Source organism: Haemaphysalis longicornis, unplaced genomic scaffold, assembly GCF_048455015.1.
Source record: "Haemaphysalis longicornis isolate Haplotype H1 unplaced genomic scaffold, Haemaphysalis longicornis Haplotype H1 scaffold_12, whole genome shotgun sequence".
Lineage (NCBI taxonomy): Eukaryota > Metazoa > Arthropoda > Arachnida > Ixodida > Ixodidae > Haemaphysalis > Haemaphysalis longicornis.
The window spans coordinates 20,062,070-20,090,030 of record NW_027526225.1 but is presented as its reverse complement, the minus strand read 5'-3'; the positions used below and the strand labels follow the sequence as shown (position 1 = coordinate 20,090,030).

The 27,961-nt window shown below is 47.2% G+C and overlaps 1 protein-coding gene across 1 annotated transcript in view; it reads right to left on the bottom strand.

Moving 5' to 3' along the window:
• Window positions 1–2,185: 2,185 nt before the first annotated feature.
• Window positions 2,186–27,961, bottom strand: part of Mfap1 (Microfibril-associated protein 1) — a 30,666-nt gene continuing 4,890 nt past the window's right edge. Inside the window, exons 5-11 of the mRNA XM_077692982.1 lie at window positions 17,193–17,252; window positions 14,988–15,115; window positions 13,288–13,396; window positions 11,334–11,494; window positions 6,753–6,912; window positions 5,576–5,665; window positions 2,186–2,823 (exon numbers count right to left, since the gene is read on the bottom strand). Coding sequence (XP_077549108.1) covers window positions 2,635–2,823; window positions 5,576–5,665; window positions 6,753–6,912; window positions 11,334–11,494; window positions 13,288–13,396; window positions 14,988–15,115; window positions 17,193–17,252 — 897 coding nt within the window. The 3' untranslated portion in view covers window positions 2,186–2,634. The remainder of the gene's footprint in view (window positions 2,824–5,575; window positions 5,666–6,752; window positions 6,913–11,333; window positions 11,495–13,287; window positions 13,397–14,987; window positions 15,116–17,192; window positions 17,253–27,961) is intronic.

Sequence of the window (27,961 nt, the reverse complement as noted above, 5' to 3'; positions counted from 1 at the left end):
CCTTTTGCGCACTGCCTGCCACGAATGGGACTGTTTTCTAAATAACGATTCCGCTGCGTTGTAACAGGCACTACAAAAGGCAGAAAAAGCAACTGGTCCTGATAAATAGTGATTATCAAAGTTCCCTCAGCTTTCTCTCAATTCTCAAACTTACGAAACTGTATAGTTTAAATCTGCATAAATGGGAATCACTAAGCTCACGTGCCACATAGTTTCGATGTCTGCACTTGTGTCGCGCGCTGGTGTAGCCCCGAGCTAACACATCGGGACGGCTAGGTTCCGCTGTCTCACCCTTGGAATGATGCTCCTCGCCATTTTCTTTCTGCCGACACACGTCCAGGCGACACCGGCGGCGTCCACCGCTCTAGCCCGGTCGTGGCCGACGATGCTGTGTTCGGGACACCGCCCCCGCAAATTCCAAGCAACGGATGGCAGAATCTCTCGTTTCACTCTTTGTGAAACGAGCGAAGTTCCACAAGCTGAGCACATTGCAACTCAATCGTCTGCGTACACGCCGCGGAGCACGATCAAAGTGGTTGCACCTTTGCCGAAACGACCTGCCAGCAGGACTTCGGCAGTCTCCAAGCACACCCACAAGGCAGCTGCCTACCCGCAAATCATGCTCCTTTCACTGCAGCGGACCGTGAATTCACCAAACGATTCGCTGACAACCAGTTCAATTTCGTTCGGACGGTTTGCAAGCGCCCGTGGTTCCAGTCGGATTTACGCAATGCTCCAGCACGTGTAATCCAGTGTCTATTGTTGATGCGTCTAACGGTGCCATACCGACGAAATATAAAATAGCGATGTGCAAGTTCATATGGATGCACAATAAACATTCAACTGCTTTCGTGAAGGCACATTTCACTTTCGTGTTGTACCGATTCCTATGAAAGAGGGATCGACCACATTTTTTTTGTTAGAAAGTGTCTTCATGGCTGGAATGAAGCTGAGTGAGATGCCAGAAGCTAGTCCTTTAAAAATTGAGCCAAGTTGTATTATCTCTTCATGGCACCTTTCAATGTTGTTCTCCATTAGCAAGTTGTCGTCATGGTAACGGGGGGGCCTGACCGTCGGTGCTAAATGCACAACTGAAGAGAGGCAAGAGACGAGGAAGACACATTCTAGTCCACACTTTCATGCCAGGTGTGCAGTGATGGGCACGTAAATGAGCGTTTTTATACTGTGCCAAAGTGCTGCAATGTGTTAAAAGTCTGCACTTAACATCTGCTTCTTTTCACTTCCTACCTTCATCTTAACTTCATTTTCCCCACGCAGCCTAGTGCCGTCCCTTCCAATAAATGTCACTCCTGTCTCCCTGGCTGTCTTTTTGCCTGTGCAGTCTACCTATAAATATTAAATGTCAGTGCTTACCTTACTACCTTGGTGCCTATGATCCAGTCGAACCTCATCATAGCGAACACTGATATAGCGAATTATCAAATATAGCGAACCAAGTACAAAGTTTGTTTGGTACCGCTTCCTTTCAATGACACCTATTCTTTTTATAACAAAACTGAATCCTCGAGAGCCGCGCGATATAAGTCATAACAAAGAAATATTTGGTTCCCGCGAGGCTCAAAACTTGACAGCTGGCATACCATAAGCCAAATTTAAAAAAAGTGAGCCAAAAACCGCTTTTTAGTAGCATAAGACCCATTATTGCATGGACACACTGTGAAAAACTTCATTTTGCTCAGACTGTGAAAAGCCACCAGGAGAAGGCCACATTCTCCTTCAAGTAAATAAGAAGCCTGGCCTGTTTTGCCGAACGAACTTTGTTCTGTTGTATTTCACGTTCTCATGTTCCAGTCACAAGGAACTTGAGAATGCCACAAGGAGACGTACGGACTACCTCGTTCATAGTGGGTTCGAAGCCTAGAACAATGCATTTTTTATATAAGATTGTTTGTGCGAGCCAGATTGTCTATTAATTAGACCAGATTTTTACCACTACGGTTATAAAGAGTATCGGATCCAACGAAATAATTTACTGCTCCGATAGTACTTCGCTAAAGCGAGGTTCGGCTGTACACCTTTACCGTGCAATTTTTTTTGATACAGATTTTCTACACTTTGGCATTTTATTTTTAATAAAATTGGCCTTCGGACACTTTGTCGCACCAGATGCATTATTTTCTTGAAACCGCACTTTCACTTGATGAAATGTTGAGAGACTGGTTGGTAAGCAGCGTCGAAATGCAATATTTATTCCCGACATTGCCAAATGAGCTTTAAGCACTACCATTTAGACATGACATCCTCAGAGTAAACTTTCAGTCTGTACGTTTAATTAGACGACGGTTATCCGAGCTGCCTTTGGGAAGACGGCCGCTCCAGAATAAATACACCTCGTGATAAAAACAACTCCAAACATGTGCTGTTCACACTTTTTTGCTCTTGAATATGCTCAAAGAAGTCAGTAAACCCACCATCATCAAAACTGACTTAAAGCACTAACGTTTAATCACGACATCGTCAAAGTGGACTTCGAGTCAGTACGTTTAATTACAACGTGACGACGATTCTCCGAACTGCCTTTGTGAAGGCGGCAGCTCCAGAATAAAGACAGCTCGTGATAAAAACGACTATGTACAGATGCCATCGATGCCAGTCTCCCCTCTCGCGACTCGTTCAGGTGGCGGCAGTCTTGCGCTTCTTGGCGCTCGGTTTCTCGAAGACCTGCTTCATTCCTCCGGCCTGGTTGGCGTGGAACTTGAGGTTCTGCGCAGTCTCCGACATCCACGGAGAGTCGAACAGGGTCGTGTCCTGATCCACCAGGTGGGTGTACTTGGTCCGCCCCGACCGTCCAAAGTTCTTCACCTGCGGACAAGAGAAAAAGAGTGACGAGGTCATTAGCATCAGTGAACTGCTAAGAGATGCCCAAAAAATACAAAAATATTTTTTTCCTTAAAGTTCACCTAAAAGAACAGCTAATACTCATGCCTGCATATACCGTATTTATTCGAATATAGGTCGACCTTTTTTTTCCGAAAATGTGCTTAAAAATTGAGGGTCGACCTATAATCGTGACCGAAGAACCTCGACCTATAATCGTGATCAAAAATGGCGAGCGCACCGAGCGATTCGTTTCTCCGTCGCACCCGGCGCTCCTCAATTTGAGGCGGCAGCGCGGAGCATCTAGAGCAAAGACAGGCAAGGAAATAAAGGAAAAAATAACAAAACAATCAGCGTAAGAAAACCACCCACAGTCACTGCCGGCTATCGCGCATTACCTGCGGCCGAACCGGACACGAGCGAGCTGACGTACTGGCTAGAGAGCCAGATTGGCTTGGCTTGGTGTCTTCGGAGCCACGGTAGCGGCTAGCGCGAGGTGGGGGTAAAGGTGACTTTCGCCACCTAGCGTAGCCACCTCGTGAACGGAACGGCGTTGCCTGCTTCGCTCGCTGTCTCTACTATCTCCCGTTCTCCGTTTCATGCGCTTTCTTTGTGTTTGCTTCGTTGTGACTTCCGCACATAACGTTTTTCTCGTGCGCATTTCGCGATGTCACGTCGGACTTTAAGCGGCGGGTGATCCTGTTTGCTGAGAACTTGAACAACTGCGCCGCTCAGCGACAGTTAGTCGTTAATGAAAAGCTGATCAGGGGATGACGGAAACAGCGGGACGAACTTTTTGCTTGTAGGGGACTGCGTCGTGCGTTTCGTGGCCCTACAATTGGGAGGCACGATGCTCTCGAGAAAAAACTCCGGCTGCCCGTGGAAGAGGAGCGTGCGATATTCAGACCAAAGCTCAACAGTTAGCGCTGCGAGGCAGGATTGGCCGTTCAGCCTTCAAAGCCAGTCGGGGGCGGGGGTGGGTAATGAACTGCGGCGCATGCGGCGCAAGTTCCGACGACGACGCAGTGTGTGGCTCCAACCAGTGAGGTGACCTGAGGTGACCGCGTTGTAAATAAATGGGAGTTTTAAAAAGTTTCCTCAAGTTTTTTCTTAAAAGTATGGGTCGACCTATAATCGAATATATTATTTTTTTTTCGGCGACTTCAATTTTTAGGGGGTCGACCTATATTCGTGCTCGACCTATTTTCGAATAAATACGGTATTTCATCTCACGCAGACCCTGTTAACAAAGTTGCTGTTCCTTCCTGTTTAACTAACTCACACAATGATTCTTTCATCCCAAGAACCAGCATTGACTGGAACCACCTTCCTGCCTCGATTGCTGCCAATTAAGAACATTTCCAATTCAAGGCTGCCCTAGAAAACCCTATTTGTTAACATGCTCATTAATACCATGTACTTCCATTGCTGACTGCCATAGCATTGTACCCCCCCCCCTACTCTTTTCTGTAGTGCCTCTTGGCCCTGAAAGTATATACTCGGTGACAACTTAAGAACGGCACCGAAAGTTGCCGGTGTGCCTTATCACCGTAGGCGGATGTTTCTCCGCGCGGTGCAAGTAGGGCGTTACTGGGAATATTTTGAACATGGCGTGAGCCGTTCCCGTGATTTTTTGGACTTAATATGCTTATAAACGACTCCAGTGACGACAAACAAACTGCGTGAGACAAGGCAGATGATATCACGCCTTCATAGCAAACCCCTTTCAAAACGCGCGCGCACTGACGTCACGGGTCCGGCGCTTTGATGGAGCGATACACTACATGAGGTGGTGTAATTCTTGAGTTGTAACCGAGTATAGTAGATAAATAGACAAACATGCATCCTTCTCTTCTGCTATAATGCCAGTACAGCCTCTACAGTTCTTGCAGCATAATTCTTTAACCAGTAATTTAAATGTTTATTACAAAAATACACGACTGCGTCTCCGCCTCGACAACAACGAGTGAAATTGAAAGAGAAATCTTTAAAAAGAACTATTGATTGATTGATTGTAGGGTTTAACGCGCTGACGCAATGCAGGCGATGAGGCGCGCCATAGTAGAGGGCTCCGGATTAATTTTAGCCTCCTGGGGACACGGACGACGTTAGCGTTAAGACACGTGACAAGTAATTGAGAGGTGTAAATTCAGAGTGTAAAAAACGAGTTTGTTGATCCTTCTGATTGAAATTCGAGCTGTTTGGCAAACACACGTTTTTTTTCCTTTGCCATAATGTCAGCCTGGTCTGCAAAGTCCTTGTAGCCCAACTGTTTATCCAATGTTTGCGAAAAGCTGCGTCTTATATGCAACTGAGAATTTCGTGCACATCATTTGACATCTTTAAATTTTTATATTTTTTCTCCATTGTAATTTTCTTCCCTTTATCATACGGCATAGCAAGTCAGTGCGACAGCTGCACTGACACCGCCGTTTCTATTGAACTTATTCTCTCCCTCTCTCTCCCAGTATCACCAAGCTGGCCTGCTATGCTGGATGAAAGCGAAGAAAGTTACGAAATAAAAACAGGACCAAAATGATAAGAGTGAAAGGGGAAGAGAAATTCTTCATAAGAATGAAGTTGGAAATAAGATGTGTGGCAATCATTTGAGGAAGTTGAAATACTGAGCGCAAAAACTTCACAGAACTTGCACGGATGTTCCACATTACCGCGATTGGTGCAGTACGACCATTCCTCTCAGTCGATGCACGGGAAACGACAAGCTAGTGGTACTCACCTGCATGACCTTGGGAAGAATGGTCTTGTCGAAATGATCCTCAAGGGTGGGTGCCGAGAAGTCCCGCTTGTAGACGTTATCCTCCTCGTTCTGTGAGGACGAGAGTAAAAAAAATGATGAAGTGTTAACCCTATTACAACGCAGAAATGACTATAGAAAAACACACTGTACTCTAGTGCTAACTGCCACCCAAAACAAACCTAAAGAGTAAACCCAAGCACGTCAAAATAATGCGGACATCAATTTAAAACACGAACGATTGACAAGTAAAGCAAAAAGAACAAGCGTACAGCCTATCTCCTACTTCAAACGTAAGCCCACTGGCACTACGCCACAAGCGCAGCTCGCCGTATTCCTCTACAAGACGGCATTTTTGAAAATTGTAAGTTAACAATTAGCGCACCAGTCGACCAGACCCCTCAAAATCAACCAAACCGCATGTTTCCTCCAACCCACTGAGCAGTAAGTGAACAATGTCACCAACTAAACAAGCTAAACAACGCGGAACCCTCGGAGAAGACCCCCAGAATTTCACAGTTGTTTGCTGTCGCCGCAAGCGGAGGTATGTATCACGCCCTGAAAGCTCACCTGGTCATGCAACTTTGCGTGCAACTGTTACTGAATTTTGCCAGACCTGAGACGTTCCTGTCCGAATTAATTTGCAGGGCAGTGAGTGACAACGGGACGAATGTCAATTGAACGTCAATTGAATTGCAATCTTTCTTTTTTTTTGGAATGCTGAACACCTAATAAAACGCAAAACTAAAATTCCTTGAGGCACTTAACTCTGCTCCCATGCTTCGAAGGCAAAAACCTGGCAAGACTCATTGACTACTTCTTTACTGATGCCCCGAATTTCCTTCTTCTTCACTGTCATTTCATTGTCTTTTGGCGCAAATCACTCTGACCGGCTTCTTTTCTTCCGCTCACGTGGCATCGCATTCCAGTGTCTCGCACCACCCTACAACTTTAACGTTTCCAATCCACCGATTTGTGAATTTCAAGATGCCGGCACATTGCCCCTCACAGCTCATGATAATTACGTATGTGCCACGAAGGAAGGAACGACGACAATGACAACACTTGACCGGACAACGGCACCGGTTTTCCGCAGAATGGGGTCTCCCGCTTTGAAAAGGGAGAGAGAGCGAAATGGCGAGAGCACGGCACCACTCACCAGGAAGAAGGCCCCCCGGTGGTAGTACTTCTGGAGGAACTTGTACTTTCCCTTGGAGGCCTTGTTGGTCACCTGGCGGGGGTTGGCCCGAAGCTCTGCCCGCCGCTCCTCCTCTGTCATGCTGTGCATGCGCTCCACTTCCATGCGCTCCCTCTCGTACCTGCATGATGAGGGAGGGGGGAAGATGAGCGCACGGCCCACAACCACAGTCTTACCTGCATCGTTAAAACTGAAGCCTTCGCTTCTTTCTCAGGGTGTTCATCTGTTTCGTAACTCGAACGGAGCCCTTATTTCAAAAGCTATCTAAGCTCAGTTGTTCCCAAACAAGACTATTCTTTTTGAGTGACAGGCACAAAATATGTTATATACCGTATTTTCCGGTGTATAGGTCGCAGTTTTTTTCTGAAATTTTCGTTGGTGCGTCTTATCCACCGGTGCGACTTGTGTATGGAAGAATTCCGGTTCGCGGTGGCTGCGTGCGGGCAGCGCACGTTAGGAGACACAGCTCTATGGTCAAAATGAATCCGAAGCCCACCGCTACTGTGTTTCTCATAGCCCATATGTCGCTTCAGGACATTAAATCAAAGAATTAGCAGTTAATTCCAGTCGAAAACAATGATAATGGCCCGCGGCAACCGCACGCCACTTTTTGCCATGCGCAGTAACTACAGTTCAGAATAAATTCAAAGGAATATCAAACTGGGTAGCAAAAATAAAATGCAGCTTATAAATTATCAGAGAGTTACTCTGAAAGAGGTAAACGCGCTGCTAATTTTTAAAATGACAGCTTGCTGATAAGTTTCGATTTTCAGGCCGCTTCCGGTTGCGTCACTTTCGTCCGCCATGACACCTTTATTGCGCTGATTTACGACAGCGACGACAGCACGCAAGAGACGCGCGACGTTTGGAGAGGTGGCCAAATGGGTCTCCGACTCTTGGGACTCCATTTCTACAAAAGCAGTTGTAGCAGGGTTCATAAATGATCCGTTCCGCGAGTGGTGACGATGTTGGCGAAGAAGATATCAGTGAGTCGGAGGGTGATAGCGATCTGCTGGCGGAACTCCCACTTGAAGCTGCTGAATTGTTTGTTGGCTAGTCGGAGGAAGAAGACTTCGATGGTTTCGCATAACGCCGTTTGTAAGTACATGCAATCTGTGTGTATCAATAAACCATTTTTGTGAACTTTGTTCTGTCAAGACTTTGGACGGGAGATGCACGTGTCTAGCCCTCCTCACCGGGCGATGCGTTGATAGGCGGCGGCCGCCGCAACCATGTACTTTCGCCGCTCTTTCTAACGATCTGATTCACTGTGAGTTTACCTAATTAACAAGTGCGTCTTGTACACCGGTGCGTCTTATACACCGGTGCGACTTATATACGTTTTTTTCGGAAAAACTGTCATTTTGAGGGGGGTGCGACTTATACAAAGGTGCGACTTATAGACCGGAAAATACGGTAGATAGTTTTGTACGCATAGCCTTGCCTGTATGTCGAATCGTCCGTGTACAAAGGAGTGTGTGGCTGTTTTGAGTTGGAAGTGTTTTCGTGAATGTCTCAGACACTTCTTTTCCTTTCCGTTTTCCACCACGACTACACAAGGCAGACAGAATGAAGCAGAGAGAAGGAAACAGCGAAGCTGGTTGGACACGCAGCCAACACAGAGGAGAGCTCTACATGCGAGGCGTTTGCAGATGGCAGGCGAGGCCTGTGAAGACAGAACTGGCTTTTTCCTTACTGGGAAAGCTTTCCCATATTCACGAGTTCTCCATAGCTGGCACACACGTGTTACACTCATGAGACATCACGTTCACCTGGCACGTGATAAGTAGGGGTGTGCGAATATCAATTTTTCAATTTCGAAGCGAATTCGAATAATAAAAACAAAGTTCGAATCGAATCGGATATTTTTCGAATATTTTTCGAATACGAATACTTACTGTTTTTTGTAAAATTAATGTTTTCACTATCTAGAGACAAAAACTGCAACTTTATTGCACAACAAATCACACAAAGTAAAATTAGGAATTGCACAATACCATTGCACTCAACAGGTTAAGGTCTGCACTCGCTTAAATGTTAACATGGAGAAAGGTTAACTGCTCGACATGTTCGGGGAGCAGTGACAACCTTCTGCTCGTCACCACTTTAGATACCGAAAACAGCCGCTCACTTGAGACACTAGTAGCTGGCATGCCCGAGCCCGTGCACATTGCCGCGCGCTGATACAGTAAAATCTTGATGATACTAATCTCGCGAGACTGCGAAAAATATTCGTATCATCCGAAATTCGTATGAACCAACACAGACCAAAAAATTTAGCGCTGAAAAAAGTTTTCGTTTATTTCTTTTCCTACTTTCGCGAGAAGAAATTCGTGATTTTTTCTGCTTTTTTTAACCCCCGTGTCGCAAAGCAGTCCTTTCTGGAGCACGTAAAGCTTCGCGCTCGTCTCCTCACTCGCTGTGCCCAAGCTCGCTACACGCCGCAACAGCCAAGCGTGAACCGCATGGTGCGTTTTTGCACGCGATTCGCTCGCCTCGGCTCTGCGAGCGCTGTATTTTCACGCCCACATCGACGATTTCGCGCCCGCGGTAGCGCCTACTTCGGTCAGAAAATGACGCACGACGCGCGCGGCAGAATGGAAGAGCCTGACTACTTGCGATGAGATCGAGACAGGCGGCTTGGCTCCGCCGGAGATGGTTAGGATTAGCACCCCGGCAAATATAGTACCGTTTTCGCATGCATTATCATCTCCTTTACCGCACAAGCAACTTCGTGTCTCCCTTGAGCCGCATTTTAAAGAGCGGTTAGAAGCGGTCGCTTGAGCGCCCGCGCCACTTCGCGGCTGGAGCCGACGCCATGTTGACGCCGCCGGCCGCGCCGCGCGCAGCGTGGGGGTGGTTTCGCGGCGGTGTCAGCGTGTTGGGCGTGCGCAGAGCGTTTTCGCGAGCAGGAAACAACAGCCCGGCCGTTTCTGGAGAAAGAGTGACAAACTGGGGAGCGAGAGCCGTCACTTGCTCGTTCGGCAGTCGGGTGCCTCGCCGGCTCGTTCGTATCTTCCGCCGGGCCGCGCAGGTCCGTTCGTAACAGCCGAAATTTTTCCCATTGCAAACGATGCAATTTCGCCGGGACTTTTCGGAAATTCATATCATCCCGAAATTCGCACCCCCAGAATCGTATCATCGAGAGTCCACTGTAAATAAACACCGATACAGACACGGTCTGATTTTTTTTTTTTTTAGTTTTGGGTGGTTCGAATATTTATAACAATAAAAGTGTCGTTCGAATCGAATCGAATACCAAAAAATTCAAATCGAATATTCGAAGTTTCGAATATTCGCACACCCCTAGTGATAAGACATCACCAGATGCACGCACTTCTGTAACTTATTACTGATGGCAAAGCGCTAAGGCAGTGTGAGCTTGAATGTGTTTTTTTCTGTACTCTTTACCGTGGCAGCTGTTTTCTGCACACGATAAGAAAAACCACCACCACGAGGACCGGTTTTTCGAATTATGGGGCACTAAAAGCTTTCACCTTAAAAAAAAAAGAAAAAGAAACACCAAAGGCACCTAAGCACTTCGTAGGGGGTCAGGAATGCGAAAGCACAAATTTCCAGTTACATGCCTGAGATGCCTTGCTTTGCCTCACTTGGTCAAAGGGCCCTGCAACCCTGCCGCTTGAGACGCTTTGCTTTCCGATCCACCATACCGCTTTCCAATGGCTTCGACCTGCCTCCTATGTGTCGCCCCACAACCCACAACTCGCTCCTGCTGGCACGTAACGTAAGAGTTGACGACGGTTGTGAATTCCGCCGCTTGCCCTTCCATTCCCTTCATCAGTGGTGCATTGGCATAGGTGACTATGTCTTGCTATTGGAGAGTTTCAGCTCGCGCTGAGGAACTCCTCATGCTACGGAACACGCTTGTTATCGATATAGAACGCCTTCGAAGGAGCCATTTTTCTGTTACGAACGACGCCATCATTGCTCAATGGGCCAGACAATTGATTTCTTGTGGTGGAGTGCACGTCCTCCAGCTCACAAGCTTGTGTTTTATATAGTGGGGTGACCCAAACGAATTTCCAAATAAATTGGTGGAATTAATTTCCTCCAGCTTCCCAAGCTTGTGCTTCATATAGTGGGGTGACCAATCTGAATTTCCAAATAAATTGGTGGAAATAATTTTCCGAAATCTCACGCAGCGTAGAAATGTGACCCTAGTGTACGTATACGAACAGTTCCGTTGGTTTCAGTGCACGATTCCAAAACTTCATAAAGGACAAGGACTGCTGGGGACAAGTTTTTAAGTACCCCTTGTCAACTCGCGTACAGTTAAAGATACACTTCCAATCCGTTCACTGTCACGGTTGCCAGCATTCGTTTCGGCAGCACACTTTAGGTTGGTAGATCAAAACATTCCGCTTCCAAACGTTCTAGGGCCCTATCAGGGAAACCATTTTGGTTCAAGGTGTTTTAAGTGCACTGCCGTTCCGTTTGGGAAAGAGAGCGTATACTGCACAAAAACCAACCGTCCACCCCTTCAAGGTTTTCGTTTTAAAAGAAGAAAGGAAGAACACCCACTGCTCCTTCTCCTCCTTGTCTCGCTTGATGCGCTTGAGCTCGCGCAGCTTCCACGCCTCATAGGCGGCCTCGTCGTTCTCGTCGTCCGTGTTGACCCAGTCCTCCGAGTCGTCCACCCGCTTCTCCTCCATCAGCTCCTTCTTCGTCTCGTCCTCCACGATCTGCAACACACACCACGTGAGACACGAACTCTCTCACTACACCCCAGAACCACTGCATCGAGCTGGAACGTCAAGTGACTCACTGCGAAGAGCAAGTGAACGAGGCATGTTAAGTACACCCCAGTTTAATCTGGAAAAAAAAAAAAAACTAGCCTTTGGTAACTCACTCAGCTCCACTCGAGCCAGGGAGGACGTTTTTCAAAAAAAAATAAAATAAAAAAAAAGTGGTTGATTCCTCTGTCATATGAATCGGTAAAACACGAAAGTGAAATGTGCAGCGAAGCATGATTTGCAGGTCGGCAGCTGTCTTGTGGGTGTGCTTGGCGAGCGACGTCCTGCTGGCGTTTCGGGTCGCTTCGGCAAAGGTGTACCGGCGTCATTGCCATGATGAATATGACGTCAGCGAAATCTTGGTGCATATGGGCATAAAACGCTTTCGTGTTAAAATACGAAACCCGAAAATAAACAACCCTAAGTATAACTCTATAGTACTAAAGGTTGCTTCCCCGCAAGAAGACCCTGTGTGCAGGGGTGCACCCTTTACAGGCCGCTTGCTTCGTTGTACTGGCATAACTTCCGTGACGGATATGACATCAGTGAAATCTTGGTGTATCCGGGAATAAAACACTTTCGTGTTAAAATTAAAATTTTGCACTACCCGACATCAGCAGTGACACGACAGAAGGACCACCGTTAGCATTCAACTGACGAGAACAGATGGAACTAGAGGCCGTGCTACAATCACCCAGTCACGTCACTTGGCAATAGCCTTGGTCAGCAGTTGCCAATCACACAAACAGGATTCTGCTACACCATAAAACCTTGCCGGGAAACAGCTGCAGAGTCACCCCAGCCTCATCTGTTTTCATGGATGTACACGCATGTCCCCTGCAAACACCTCCAATATGGTCGAGGACGTTCATGTACGTCATCGCTGATACGTTCAAAAAGTGCGCCTTTTTCAGTCATTTCTCTCGCTTGCCATGAAATTTTTTTCTTGCGCAGATGGCTCTTCTTTTTTTTTTTATGCTTTGCTACAGCGGTGCATCAGCTATCGCTTACACATCCAGTCACGTGCGGGTGCGCAGCGGCTACTTCCGGTTTCGTTTTCCGGGCACTTGCCGCTCGTTGCGCCCGCGAAACTCGTGCGTTTCTTGTGCTTCCACCCCTTTTTGCACCGCGAAACTTTTTTAGAATTTTTTTTCGTGTTACTAATAAATGAACCACGTGTATGTAACAACACAAACAATTTTTTCATCACTTTATGGTCACCCTAAGAAAATTACAATTTTTTCCCTAAATAGATTCATCCGAAGAATTTAAATCAGCAACAAAAAAAAATCGACCCTGGGGGGGGGGGGTCGCATTTGGCAAAAAAAATTTGCCTCTCAAAGGGTTCACATCTCAATTATTTGTTATTTTGGTGTCATTGATCTCGGACAAAGCAGTGGTTTTAGTGAACAAAACTTGCACTTTGTCTTCACGGCCCCTTTAACGCTTTACTTTACATCTTTACATCAGTTTGGATTTGCATCAGTTTGGAAAATAGCAGGCTGCAGCAACCTTCAAGGCAATGCGGACACCCAACGCTAAAGGCGCTGCAGAAGTTTGTGACACAGGAAGGATGACGTCTTCTGGCATAGGGGAAATGGATGGAGAGACGCAAACACGCTAAGTGCCTGTTACCGATCTTTGGCAAGCAGGAAAACAGGCCCCCTATCCCATATGTGGGGAACCTTTGAGTCACCTAGGCTTTCTTGGAGATGACTCAACGGAATGCCCTGTCCGCTCACCTTGAGTGTGGTGCGTCTCCTCTCCTCGGCAATGCGCTTGGCCTCGTGCTCGAGCTCCTTCTCCTTCTGGGCAAGTCGTTCTCGCTCCTGGATGGTGACCCGGTCACGTCTGGGGGCCAAAAAATAAGAAAAAAGAGAGAGGGAGAAAGAAACTGTCTCATCTCAGTGCACCACCTTGGAGGAGCTCTCGGAGACACTGGCAGTGCATGTGCGAGGCTAGTGTCACTAGATAAGGTCACAGAGCATCGGCACTCCTGGCTCGTATCGTTTTGTGCTGCCGCCGTGATCATTGGTCAGCTCGCACCACGTGACATTTGTTTACGGTTCATGGGAACCGCCATTTTGTTGCTTACGCGCTGTCAGTCGGTCAACTGCGGTAGTCTCAGCTTGTCGTCCCTGCTCTGCGGCTGCACGCGACTGGCACCATTCCGAACGGAAGTCAAAGATAACACGCTTCGCAGCAGTTCAGCTGCAGAAGTGCGTCTGAAGATGCCGTGTTGCTGCGTCTTCGGCAGTGCTGTTTACAAATTACCTCGTCCAAGCGAGCGTTGAGGCCGCAGAAGCGGCAATCTGGCAACACTGATAACCACCAAAATGGCCGCCGTTGCAAACTTACGTGCCTCAGTGACGGCATTCTGTAGCTCATCTAGTGACACTATGCGAGGCCAATCCCGCATGATTAACGGAGAATATTCTACAGTGATGGTGTCCGTGCCTCAAGTCTGTTCTCTTGGTACAAAGCAGGGAAGCAGAGAAGAAAACTAACAAAACTGCCCAAGAAAACAAAAGCTACCATGGGGAAAGAAAAGAAGCCACCTTCTGTCTTGCCTCGTCATAGCCAAGTGGAAGGGTTCGTATGCAACCTAGTTCATTTAACTGGGTTGTAAACACTTTCCATGTGAACCCCTGAGAAGGAAAGCCATGACTACTCTGTTATGCACTAGTTATACACTGACTGTTATACACTAACTATTTTATTCTAGCGATTTTTAACCGAATTGAACAGTCAGGGGCAAAAATGGCCAGGGCGGGTGAATGTGACTAAAGCAAATCCCTTCATAGTGGTGACCCACCTAGTGGTGACCACCTAGTGGTGATCCGCCTGGCTTAGAGACCACAGAAGAACATAAGGCATATACTTCACGCCAAAACCTTCATTGCACTAATGAACGAAATGAACTAACCAGTCATGGTTGCAGTATAGTCTTGGTAGCCTAAGAAGCATAACTGGCATTATGATACGTACGTCAGAACACCATTTCTCGAACCATATTTTCCCCACCACAAAAGCCCCGATGTATTTGAAAACCCCTTCACATGATTTGCCTCACAAAAGACATCTCAAGGAAGCCAGGAAGGTAAAGGGATCAAGAGGTTTGCCAACATCTGCTCCACATACCATGAATACACTATGAATACTTCCGGACAAGCATGAAAGATCGCACACCAATGCCTGTAGTAACCCAACTCCATGACAACCATTCAACACACTACTCCTACAGCTTCTAGCACTCTTTGAATTTTTTTTATCGCTTAAATGTCACATTGCTGAAAGGCAGACGGCAACATCTTACCTCGTACATTCTAGTATCCTGTAACGTCATCCAATAACACAGTGGCGTTCCCAAAACCAAGTCGGCAACTGCCCAGCAGCAGAGACATCCGTATCGATCCCCAACAGAGATACTCGCGGCACTCACTTTCGCACAAACACGGGCTTCAGCCGGGGTCCCGTGTCCTCTTCTTCGGACTCGGTGTACTCCTCGTACTCGGAGTCCTCGGACTCTCCCTCGTCCGAGTGGCCCTCCTCCTCAAGGTCCAACAGCTCCTGCACAGGGAAGCCGCCTTCCGGTGAGCTCCCCATTAGCCAAGCCAAGTCTGATCCCTAGCCGCGTCACCCCCTCTCTTCCATAGAGTTTCATACTATATACTAGAGGGAAATCTGTCGCTGCAGTCGGGGCGCCATGGGCGGCGCCATTGCCGCTAGCGACGTTCCTCGCCTACTTGGCCTAGCTAGCCACACGGTTTCTTTTTTGTCTCGAAGCCGAAATCAACAAAAAAGGTAACACTTTTTTCTTGTTCATCGTGCATGAAGCTTCTACATAATCACTGACAAATTAATTTTTGGGGGTTCAATTTTATAATAACAAAGCAATTTCGATGAACCTTCAACAGTAATATTGTTGCTATTTTGCAGCCATAGCGAACTTTTCAGGCGGTTCATGAGCAATGCCAAGGACAAGTGGAACGTGCCTGCCCGGTTCATGACGGAACGCTTGCTGAAGTGTGGGCTCCCCTTGACAGTGGCACCAGATTTTCCTCTAGTGTATATTAGTATGAAACTCTATGCCCCCTTCTCCCTTTTTGGGACGATAGATCAGGCTGGTTGGTACAAGTTCGCCCTAGATAATGCGTGACAAAAACGACTGGCTGTTGTTATTGTTCCACCGATTTGTTTGCTTCACGTAGGTTGATGCACTGCATTTATACAAAACAAAACATAAGCTTTGTGGGACAGCTGCTTCAAAAGTTCTGACCATTTTTAAAGTCCGCCATTCTCCACTTTGTAATCCTGCCAATAGGAGAGGGGAGATATCGGCTGATGTTTTGGAAGTAACAAAAATCAGGCTTTTATCAGCACCTTTCAGGAAGCATTCACGTTTTATTTTTACAAAGAAGAAAACTATACCCAGTACTTATAAAGCCTTTTGTAACCGCAAAGGCGGACTGTTTTCCCCAAATCCCCAAACATCTGGTAAAAACGTGAAAACAAAGTTTTTGACCTTGCATTCCAACTAAGAGCTATTTCGATTAAAATTAAGTATAACATCAAAGTAGAATTTCATGTAAGCTGACCTAGAAGACCTTTCTGATTTACTTTAAGCCCACGCTTCCGTTTTGGCAATCTGCTTCAACCACCAGTGCACAAAATTCACTTTTCAAGCAAATGTTCATAGGGTATCAGAAAATTAAAACAAAAAATTGATAATACAGTCACCAACCGATCTTTAGGACCTTCAATTTTTCGGACCGTGATAGCATCTGGAAAATCAGGCAGTTTGAAAAAGTGAATTCACGCAGAAGAAATCACTTTATTTGATGAGCGGCTTAAAAACTCGTCAATCTCAAGGCGGTGTCAGCACCATTGTTAAATACTGGCGATGACATTGGTTGTTGAAGTGGCGATGCAAGCAGCACAACTGACTATACGTAACTAAACGGCCACCATGTCGACTGAAGACTGACTTCCCTCCTCCAAGCGGCTCACAGGATAGTGCAACAAGTGGTGCCTGCTATCCAGGCTGTATGTGAGATCAGCTGGCGATAAGCATGCAACGCAGGCTCTAGGCTACAGAAAAACAAAACGGCAGCGATGTTGTTTGCGTGTTCAGTAGCTCTTGACTCGTGGTCGAAAAACAAACGAGAAGGATTTCAAGCGCCTGAAATTTTGGTCGGTGTTGTACAATAACTCAGTGCCATGGCACAGAGTCCAGACATTCAGGCAAGTCTGGTAAATAGGGCATCTGAAAAATTGGTCGGTGACTGCACTTTACACCAACGTTTTCAGTTCACATTTAGATTCCTCGTAACACATGCTCAGTGCACTTTTCAGAAAGAACGGCTTCAAGAACACAACCTCTTTTTGTGAACATAGCTTTTTTTCCTGATAAATATTGCACGTAACCAGATTTCCACAAACATCGTTCCCGGTTTGACCCAAAAAACGAAAGAGGTTATCTATAGTACTTCACTTGAGTTACACGATGTAATGCACAACAATAAAATTCTCACTCTGTCGCTAAATGTATAACGAAATGAGATGGCAATGCAGAGATTTCTCATGACAATTTCTCGGAGATTTCTCAAGAAACCTTTAATGGGACGAAACGGACAAATGAACTTACCTCTTCTTGGGCTCTCGCTAACGCTCGCTGTCTCAGCATCAGGCGTCGGCGCTCAATCTCCTGCAAAAATAAAAACCACAAATAATAATAAAAAAAAAGCTGCACGTTTATTTTATTTTTCTACGATGAGAGCCCTACAAGCACACGCACCATAAATTTCATTCAATTTCCTCGTAATCAGGAACGACTCAAAAATAGTACCACTGCTCATAAATTCAGTTCAGTGTATGGTAATTTGCTCCACATTTGTGTATCATGCTTGTCCATGACCGATCGTTCAGTAAATGAGGTCACATGCCAGGTCAGTCGACCGGCATAAAAAATGGCTTTCAGCAAAACTGCACATGATGTGTTCGCTCAAGCCAAAGTCGAGTATAAATGGAGGTTGACTTTCAAAGTTAGAGCTCACCCAGAAAAAAGAAATAATAATAATAATAAAAAATTTGCCGCAGCTTGCACTATGGTGCAAGGGGTCGATTAGCTTCTTCTGGTTTTGCTAAGTTTTGTTACGTTTCGCCATGTTCTTGTGGCAACGGTCTAATAAGTGTTGCATAATGGCAGCGATGGGGGCAGTCGTAGGTGATTTTACCCAACCGGCCGAACCGCTTCCGCTCACTGACTAGCCAGAGTCACTGTAATTATTAATAATGACTCTGGCTAGTCAGTGAGCGGAAGCGGTTTGTCCGGTTGGGTAAAATCAAGACAGACTGATCCGTTTGCAGTTGCGAAATGACAGCAGCGAGGATTGCCGTACTGGATGGGAGCAGTACGTCTTGATTTTTACCCAACCGGCCAAACCGCTTCCGCTCACTGACTAGCCAGAGTCACTGTAATTATTAATAATGACTCTGGCTAGTCAGTGAGCGGAAGCGGTTTGTCCGGTTGGGTAAAATCAAGACAGACTGATCCGTTTGCAGTTGCGAAATGACAGCAGCGAGGATTGCCGTACTGGATGGGAGCAGTACGTCTTGATTTTTACCCAACCGGCCAAACCGCTTCCGCTCACTGACTAGCCAGAGTCACTGTAATTATTAATAATGACTCTGGCTAGTCAGTGAGCGGAAGCGGTTTGTCCGGTTGGGTAAAATCAAGACAGACTGATCCGTTTGCAGTTGCGAAATGACAGCAGCGAGGATTGCCGTACTGGATGGGAGCAGTACGTCTTGATTTTTACCCAACCGGCCAAACCGCTTCCGCTCACTGACTAGCCAGAGTCACTGTAATTATTAATAATGACTCTGGCTAGTCAGTGAGCGGAAGCGGTTTGTCCGGTTGGGTAAAATCAAGACAGACTGATCCGTTTGCAGTTGCGAAATGACAGCAGCGAGGATTGCCGTACTGGATGGGAGCAGTACGTCTTGATTTTTACCCAACCGGCCAAACCGCTTCCGCTCACTGACTAGCCAGAGTCACTGTAATTATTAATAATGACTCTGGCTAGTCAGTGAGCGGAAGCGGTTTGTCCGGTTGGGTAAAATCAAGACAGACTGATCCGTTTGCAGTTGCGAAATGACAGCAGCGAGGATTGCCGTACTGGATGGGAGCAGTACGTCTTGATTTTTACCCAACCGGCCAAACCGCTTCCGCTCACTGACTAGCCAGAGTCACTGTAATTATTAATAATGACTCTGGCTAGTCAGTGAGCGGAAGCGGTTTGTCCGGTTGGGTAAAATCAAGACAGACTGATCCGTTTGCAGTTGCGAAATGACAGCAGCGAGGATTGCCGTACTGGATGGGAGCAGTACGTCTTGATTTTTACCCAACCGGCCAAACCGCTTCCGTTCACTGACTAGCCAGAGTCACTGTAATTATTAATAATGACTCTGGCTAGTCAGTGAGCGGAAGCGGTTTGGCCGGTTGGGTAAAATCAAGACAGACTGATCCGTTTGCAGTTGCGAAATGACAGCAGCGAGGATTGCCGTACTGGATGGGAGCAGTACGTCTTGATTTTTACCCAACCGGCCGAACCGCTTCCGGTCACTGACTAGCCAGAGTCACTGTAATTATTAATAATGACTCTGGCTAGTCAGTGAGCGGAAGCGGTTTGTCCGGTTGGGTAAAATCAAGACAGACTGATCCGTTTGCAGTTGCGAAATGACAGCAGCGAGGATTGCCGTACTGGATGGGAGCAGTACGTCTTGATTTTTACCCAACCGGCCGAACCGCTTCCGCTCACTGACTAGCCAGAGTCACTGTAATTATTAATAATGACTCTGGCTAGTCAGTGAGCGGAAGCGGTTGGGCCGGTTGGGTAAAATCAAGACAGACTGATCCGTTTGCAGTTGCGAAATGACAGCAGCGAGGATTGCCGTACTGGATGGGAGCAGTACGTCTTGATTTTTACCCAACCGGCCAAACCGCTTCCGCTCACTGACTAGACAGAGTCACTGTAATTATTAATAATGACTCTGGCTAGTCAGTGAGCGGAAGCGGTTTGTCCGGTTGGGTAAAATCAAGACAGACTGATCCGTTTGCAGTTGCGAAATGACAGCAGCGAGGATTGCCGTACTGGATGGGAGCAGTACGTCTTGATTTTTACCCAACCGGCCAAACCGCTTCCGCTCACTGACTAGCCAGAGTCACTGTAATTATTAATAATGACTCTGGCTAGTCAGTGAGCGGAAGCGGTTTGTCCGGTTGGGTAAAATCAAGACAGACTGATCCGTTTGCAGTTGCGAAATGACAGCAGCGAGGATTGCCGTACTGGATGGGAGCAGTACGTCTTGATTTTTACCCAACCGGCCAAACCGCTTCCGCTCACTGACTAGCCAGAGTCACTGTAATTATTAATAATGACTCTGGCTAGCCAGTGAGCGGAAGCGGTTTGGCCGGTTGGGTAAAATCAAGACAGACTGATCCGTTTGCAGTTGCGAAATGACAGCAGCGAGGATTGCCGTACTGGATGAGAGCAGTACGTCTTGATTTTTACCCAACCGGCCGAACCGCTTCCGCTCACTGACTAGCCAGAGTCACTGTAATTATTAATGACTCTGGCTAGTCAGTGAGCGGAAGCGGTTTGTCCGGTTGGGTAAAATCAAGACAGACTGATCCGTTTGCAGTTGCGAAATGACAGCAGCGAGGATTGCCGTACTGGATGGGAGCAGTACGTCTTGATTTTTACCCAACCGGCCGAACCGCTTCCGCTCACTGACTAGCCAGAGTCACTGTAATTATTAATAATGACTCTGGCTAGTCAGTGAGCGGAAGCGGTTGGGCCGGTTGGGTAAAATCAAGACAGACTGATCCGTTTGCAGTTGCGAAATGACAGCAGCGAGGATTGCCGTACTGGATGGGAGCAGTACGTCTTGATTTTTACCCAACCGGCCAAACCACTTCCGCTCACTGACTAGCCAGAGTCACTGTAATTATTAATAATGACTCTGGCTAGTCAGTGAGCGGAAGCGGTTTGGCCGGTTGGGTAAAATCAAGACAGACTGATCCGTTTGCAGTTGCGAAATGACAGCAGCGAGGATTGCCGTACTGGATGGGAGCAGTACGTCTTGATTTTTACCCAACCGGCCAAACCGCTTCCGCTCACTGACTAGCCAGAGTCACTGTAATTATTAATAATGACTCTGGCTAGTCAGTGAGCGGAAGCGGTTTGTCCGGTTGGGTAAAATCAAGACAGACTGATCCGTTTGCAGTTGCGAAATGACAGCAGCGAGGATTGCCGTACTGGATGGGAGCAGTACGTCTTGATTTTTACTCAACCGGCCAAACCGCTTCCGCTCACTGACTAGCCAGAGTCACTGTAATTATTAATAATGACTCTGGCTAGTCAGTGAGCGGAAGCGGTTTGTCCGGTTGGGTAAAATCAAGACAGACTGATCCGTTTGCAGTTGCAAAATGACAGCAGCGAGGATTGCCGTACTGGATGGGAGCAGTACGTCTTGATTTTTACCCAACCGGCCAAACCGCTTCCGCTCACTGACTAGCCAGAGTCACTGTAATTATTAATAATGACTCTGGCTAGTCAGTGAGCGGAAGCGGTTTGGCCGGTTGGGTAAAATCAAGACAGACTGATCCGTTTGCAGTTGCGAAATGACAGCAGCGAGGATTGCCGTACTGGATGGGAGCAGTACGTCTTGATTTTTACCCAACCGGCCGAACCGCTTCCGCTCACTGACTAGCCAGAGTCACTGTAATTATTAATAATGACTCTGGCTAGTCAGTGAGCGGAAGCGGTTTGTCCGGTTGGGTAAAATCAAGACAGACTGATCCGTTTGCAGTTGCGAAATGACAGCAGCGAGGATTGCCGTACTGGATGGGAGCAGTACGTCTTGATTTTTACCCAACCGGCCAAACCGCTTCCGCTCACTGACTAGCCAGAGTCACTGTAATTATTAATAATGACTCTGGCTAGTCAGTGAGCGGAAGCGGTTGGGCCGGTTGGGTAAAATCAAGACAGACTGATCCGTTTGCAGTTGCGAAATGACAGCAGCGAGGATTGCCGTACTGGATGGGAGCAGTACGTCTTGATTTTTACCCAGCCGGCCAAACCGCTTCCGCTCACTGACTAGCCAGAGTCACTGTAATTATTAATAATGACTCTGGCTAGTCAGTGAGCGGAACCGGTTTGTCCGGTTGGGTAAAATCAAGACAGACTGATCCGTTTGCAGTTGCGAAATGACAGCAGCGAGGATTGCCGTACTGGATGGGAGCAGTACGTCTTGATTTTTACCCAACCGGCCGAACCGCTTCCGCTCACTGACTAGCCAGAGTCACTGTAATTATTAATAATGACTCTGGCTAGTCAGTGAGCGGAAGCGGTTTGGCCGGTTGGGTAAAATCAAGACAGACTGATCCGTTTGCAGTTGCGAAATGACAGCAGCGAGGATTGCCGTACTGGATGGGAGCAGTACGTCTTGATTTTTACCCAACCGGCCGAACCGCTTCCGCTCACTGACTAGCCAGAGTCACTGTAATTATTAATAATGACTCTGGCTAGTCAGTGAGCGGAAGCGGTTTGGCCGGTTGGGTAAAATCAAGACAGACTGATCCGTTTGCAGTTGCGAAATGACAGCAGTGAGGATTGCCGTACTGGATGGGAGCAGTACGTCTTGATTTTTACCCAACCGGCCAAACCGCTTCCGCTCACTGACTAGCCAGAGTCATTGTAATTATTAATAATGACTCTGGCTAGTCAGTGAGCGGAAGCGGTTTGGCCGGTTGGGTAAAATCAAGACAGACTGATCCGTTTGCAGTTGCGAAATGACAGCAGTGAGGATTGCCGTACTGGATGGGAGCAGTACGTCTTGATTTTTACCCAACCGGCCGAACCGCTTCCGCTCACTGACTAGCCAGAGTCACTGTAATTATTAATAATGACTCTGGCTAGTCAGTGAGCGGAAGCGGTTTGGCCGGTTGGGTAAAATCAAGACAGACTGATCCGTTTGCAGTTGCGAAATGACAGCAGCGAGGATTGCCGTACTGGATGGGAGCAGTACGTCTTGATTTTTACCCAACCGGCCAAACCGCTTCCGCTCACTGACTAGCCAGAGTCACTGTAATTATTAATAATGACTCTGGCTAGTCAGTGAGCGGAAGCGGTTTGTCCGGTTGGGTAAAATCAAGACAGACTGATCCGTTTGCAGTTGCGAAATGACAGCAGCGAGGATTGCCGTACTGGATGGGAGCAGTACGTCTTGATTTTTACCCAACCGGCCAAACCGCTTCCGCTCAGTGACTAGCCAGAGTCACTGTAATTATTAATAATGACTCTGGCTAGTCAGTGAGCGGAAGCGGTTTGGCCGGTTGGGTAAAATCAAGACAGACTGACCCGTTTGCAGTTGCGAAATGACAGCAGCGAGGATTGCCGTACTGGATGGGAGCAGTACGTCTTGATTTTTACCCAACCGGCCAAACCGCTTCCGCTCACTGACTAGCCAGAGTCACTGTAATTATTAATAATGACTCTGGCTAGTCAGTGAGCGGAAGCGGTTTGTCCGGTTGGGTAAAATCAAGACAGACTGATCCGTTTGCAGTTGCGAAATGACAGCAGCGAGGATTGCCGTACTGGATGGGAGCAGTACGTCTTGATTTTTACCCAACCGGCCAAACCGCTTCCGCTCACTGACTAGCCAGAGTCACTGTAATTATTAATAATGACTCTGGCTAGTCAGTGAGCGGAAGCGGTTTGGCCGGTTGGGTAAAATCAAGACAGACTGATCCGTTTGCAGTTGCGAAATGACAGCAGCGAGGATTGCCGTACTGGATGGGAGCAGTACGTCTTGATTTTTACCCAACCGGCCAAACTGCTTCCGCTCACTGACTAGCCAGAGTCACTGTAATTATTAATAATGACTCTGGCTAGTCAGTGAGCGGAAGCGGTTTGTCCGGTTGGGTAAAATCAAGACAGACTGATCCGTTTGCAGTTGCGAAATGACAGCAGCGAGGATTGCCGTACTGGATGGGAGCAGTACGTCTTGATTTTTACCCAACCGGCCGAACCGCTTCCGCTCACTGACTAGCCAGAGTCACTGTAATTATTAATAATGACTCTGGCTAGTCAGTGAGCGGAAGCGGTTTGTCCGGTTGGGTAAAATCAAGACAGACTGATCCGTTTGCAGTTGCGAAATGACAGCAGCGAGGATTGCCGTACTGGATGGGAGCAGTACGTCTTGATTTTTACCCAACCGGCCGAACCGCTTCCGCTCACTGACTAGCCAGAGTCACTGTAATTATTAATAATGACTCTGGCTAGTCAGTGAGCGGAAGCGGTTTGGCCGGTTGAGTAAAAATCAAGACGTACTGCTCCCATCCAGTACGGCAATCCTCGCTGCTGTCATTTCGCAACTGCAAACGGATCAGTCTGTCTTGATTTTACCCAACCGGCCAAACCGCTTCCGCTCACTGACTAGCCAGAGTCATTATTAATAATTACAGTGACTCTGGCTAGTCAGTGAGCGGAAGCGGTTTGGCCGGTTGGGTAAAAATCAAGACGTACTGCTCCCATCCAGTACGGCGATCCTCGCTGCTGTCATTTCGCAACTGCAAACGGATCAGTCTGTCTTGATTTTACCCAACCGGACAAACCGCTTCCGCTCACTGACTAGCCAGAGTCATTATTAATAATTACAGTGACTCTGGCTAGTCAGTGAGCGGAAGCGGTTTGGCCGGTTGGGTAAAAATCAAGACGTACTGCTCCCATCCAGTACGGCAATCCTCGCTGCTGTCATTTCGCAACTGCAAACGGATCAGTCTGTCTTGATTTTACCCAACCGGACAAACCGCTTCCACTCACTGACTAGCCAGAGTCATTATTAATAATTACAGTGACTCTGGCTAGTCAGTGAGCGGAAGCGGTTCGGCCGGTTGGGTAAAAATCAAGACGTACTGCTCCCATCCAGTACGGCAATCCTCGCTGCTGTCATTTCGCAACTGCAAACGGATCAGTCTGTCTTGATTTTACCCAACCGGACAAACCGCTTCCGCTCACTGACTAGCCAGAGTCATTATTAATAATTACAGTGACTCTGGCTAGTCAGTGAGCGGAAGCGGTTCGGCCGGTTGGGTAAAAATCAAGACGTACTGCTCCCATCCAGTACGGCAATCCTCGCTGCTGTCATTTCGCAACTGCAAACGGATCAGTCTGTCTTGATTTTACCCAACCGGACAAACCGCTTCCGCTCACTGACTAGCCAGAGTCATTATTAATAATTACAGTGAATCTGGCTAGTCAGTGAGCGGAAGCGGTTTGGCCGGTTGGGTAAAAATCAAGACGTACTGCTCCCATCCAGTACGGCAATCCTCGCTGCTGTCATTTCGCAACTGCAAACGGATCAGTCTGTCTTGATTTTACCCAACCGGACAAACCGCTTCCGCTCACTGACTAGCCAGAGTCATTATTAATAATTACAGTGACTCTGGCTAGTCAGTGAGCGGAAGCGGTTCGGCCGGTTGGGTAAAAATCAAGACGTACTGCTCCCATCCAGTACGGCAATCCTCGCTGCTGTCATTTCGCAACTGCAAACGGATCAGTCTGTCTTGATTTTACCCAACCGGACAAACCGCTTCCGCTCACTGACTAGCCAGAGTCATTATTAATAATTACAGTGACTCTGGCTAGTCAGTGAGCGGAAGCGGTTTGGCCGGTTGGGTAAAAATCAAGACGTACTGCTCCCATCCAGTACGGCAATCCTCGCTGCTGTCATTTCGCAACTGCAAACGGATCAGTCTGTCTTGATTTTACCCAACCGGCCAAACCGCTTCCGCTCACTGACTAGCCAGAGTCATTATTAATAATTACAGTGACTCTGGCTAGTCAGTGAGCGGAAGCGGTTCGGCCGGTTGGGTAAAAATCAAGACGTACTGCTCCCATCACCGCCGTCATGCGACACTAATTAGACCTTTGCCAGTTCTTGCTAGGTTAGGCTAAGTGTTGGGGGTGAGACCAAGTGTAGCCGGATTTTGCAAGGCCATTCTGGTCCATCCCCCACACTGACAGCGGACCCCAGGGGGGAAGAAAATAAGTCGACGCCCAGCTCTGCTGTTTCTCCAGCCTTGCACCACTAATGCAAGCTGCAACAATATTTTTCTGCATTTTAGCAGCCCAAGAATGATTACCACCTTTAAAATGCTCACACTCCAGCAGGTGCGAAAGCTGGCTTCATTGCTATAATACCCTATCTGCAGTGGTGCACACTTTACAGGCAGTCAAGTTTTTTTCTTGTGATTTTTTTTGCTAACGCCACCTGACCAAGGTCAAGCTGAAACAGCTCCGCTGTTAAAGGAGCCATGAAGACAAAATACAAGTTGCGTTTATTAGAAAGACTGCTTAGTCCCGATAACAATGATACCAATATCATCGCAATCTTCGAAAGAATAACGGAGATATTAAAGAAAACGTGTGAAGCAGTCGCGACCCCCTAGCCAATTTCCCGCAACTTGTCTATGACGTCACGGAACCTTGTTTGTGCGATTGGCGGCCGCCTAACTGACCTGTCGCGACAACACATGCCTGGACGTCTGGAATGGGGCCTCTAGTTCCGTTTGACCGCATCACTTGAACGCTAACGTGCAGTTAACGCACTGAAAATTATGTTTTATTGTTGGCCCGTATGACGTCATTCTTGCTCATAACACGTCACTGTGGCGCAAAATTTGAAAGTTTTTAATAAGTACTTCTTGCTTTTTTTTTCGTTAAAAAACATGTTTTGTGGCTGTAATGGAGCTGAGTGAGATACTGAATCCTAGTTCTTTCAAATTAAACGAAGTTGTATTTTCTCCTCATGGCTCCTTTAAAAGACAACCCTCCACACTTGGTTGGTTGCGGGTGCTGTCATTGGGCTTGGTCACCCGCAAATTTAGTTCCCTGTAACAGGTTACAATTCTCTGGCTGCAACACTCTCTAAGTCAACTGGAATTTGAAACATGAGGCATGGAGATAAAAAAAAAATGGGGGGTCAATCTATATTTCAATAAATTGCCAGAATGTTTTTCTTCTAGGCAGATTATGCTTTCTTCCCTCCTGGAGAGGGGAAGTATAATTAAGCGTGTCAGGCATTGCATCTCTTTACAGATCTTGTGCCTCTCTTTGGGCACTCTTGCCAGTGCTGCTTACTGGGCAATAATTGCTGCAGAGATAACATTAATCTATTTTTAAAATCTTTGTCCTCACTGATAGCCGGTGTGGTGGAGCTAAGCCACAAAAGCAGCAAGAGACAGGCAACAAAGCGATGCCTTAGAAGTTTCTATATAACGGAAGCGTCCATGGCTACGACACTGCGGTAAACAATAACATGTGTCTGCAGTGGCGTCAAAACCTAACCTTAGTGATATCAAATTAGCCACTCATTTCCTAGCATGCGGCGCGGCCTAGCAAAGGCAGCGTCTGCAGCAACGGCGCAGCGCAAAGATCACCTCCAATGCTTTGCATTGGGATAGACGTTGGATAGACCGGGTCTTCTCGTGTTTAGGTAAGCGATTTTCTTTCCACAGCCTCTGCTTGTACTGAGCAGACTGCCTATGCCATCGGTCACGTGAACGGGTAAGTAACCAATTAGTTATGAGTGTTAATAGAAAACTGCACCTCGGCAACCCCGTGACAGATGGCACCACTTGGAAGGTAAGTTCCACCCAAAGAAGGTGCCCCGGTAAGCGAGCCTCTCCCACTCGTTCATAGATGGTGCCAACCGGTACTGTTGATGATGATGATTGGCAGCAAAAACCACGCCCCGGTTTCAAATTTCCCACGCACGTCCCAGCAAGCAGCATGTAAAATCAATGATCATGACTGCTCTGACGTAGCCGAAGCTATGTCACACCTACGTTTGGATGTCACGTAATACACCAGAACTTGAAAACTCAAACTGGGATCACTTAACGCTACTACAGGGTGTTACGACAATAAACGACCGTCTTCAAATACCACTAAAGTTTGCAGGAAGGGGTCAATTTTTTGCCTACGGTAAAACAACCTTGTTGATACGTTTGTAAAGAGAACGCGAGGGGGAAACGTACTACAGTAAAAGCTCGTTAATTTGGATTTCTAAGGACCGGAAAAAATTTCCGAATTAACCGACTGTCCGTATTATCGAATGGTCGAAATAAACACAATAAATGCAAGTTTTTTTTTCTACATACCTTTATTTTACGAAGTAATCGCGTATGCTTGTCTGCTTTCGAGCAGAAATTCGTGCGGACACAATTTTTACGGGAACAAAGCCACAAAATGGCACCGATGGCACCGCCAAACCTACACGCGAAGAAAAGACGTTCAACCAGTCTCAAGTCAAGCCAAGTCGATAATTGATGTCCATGGCGATGCT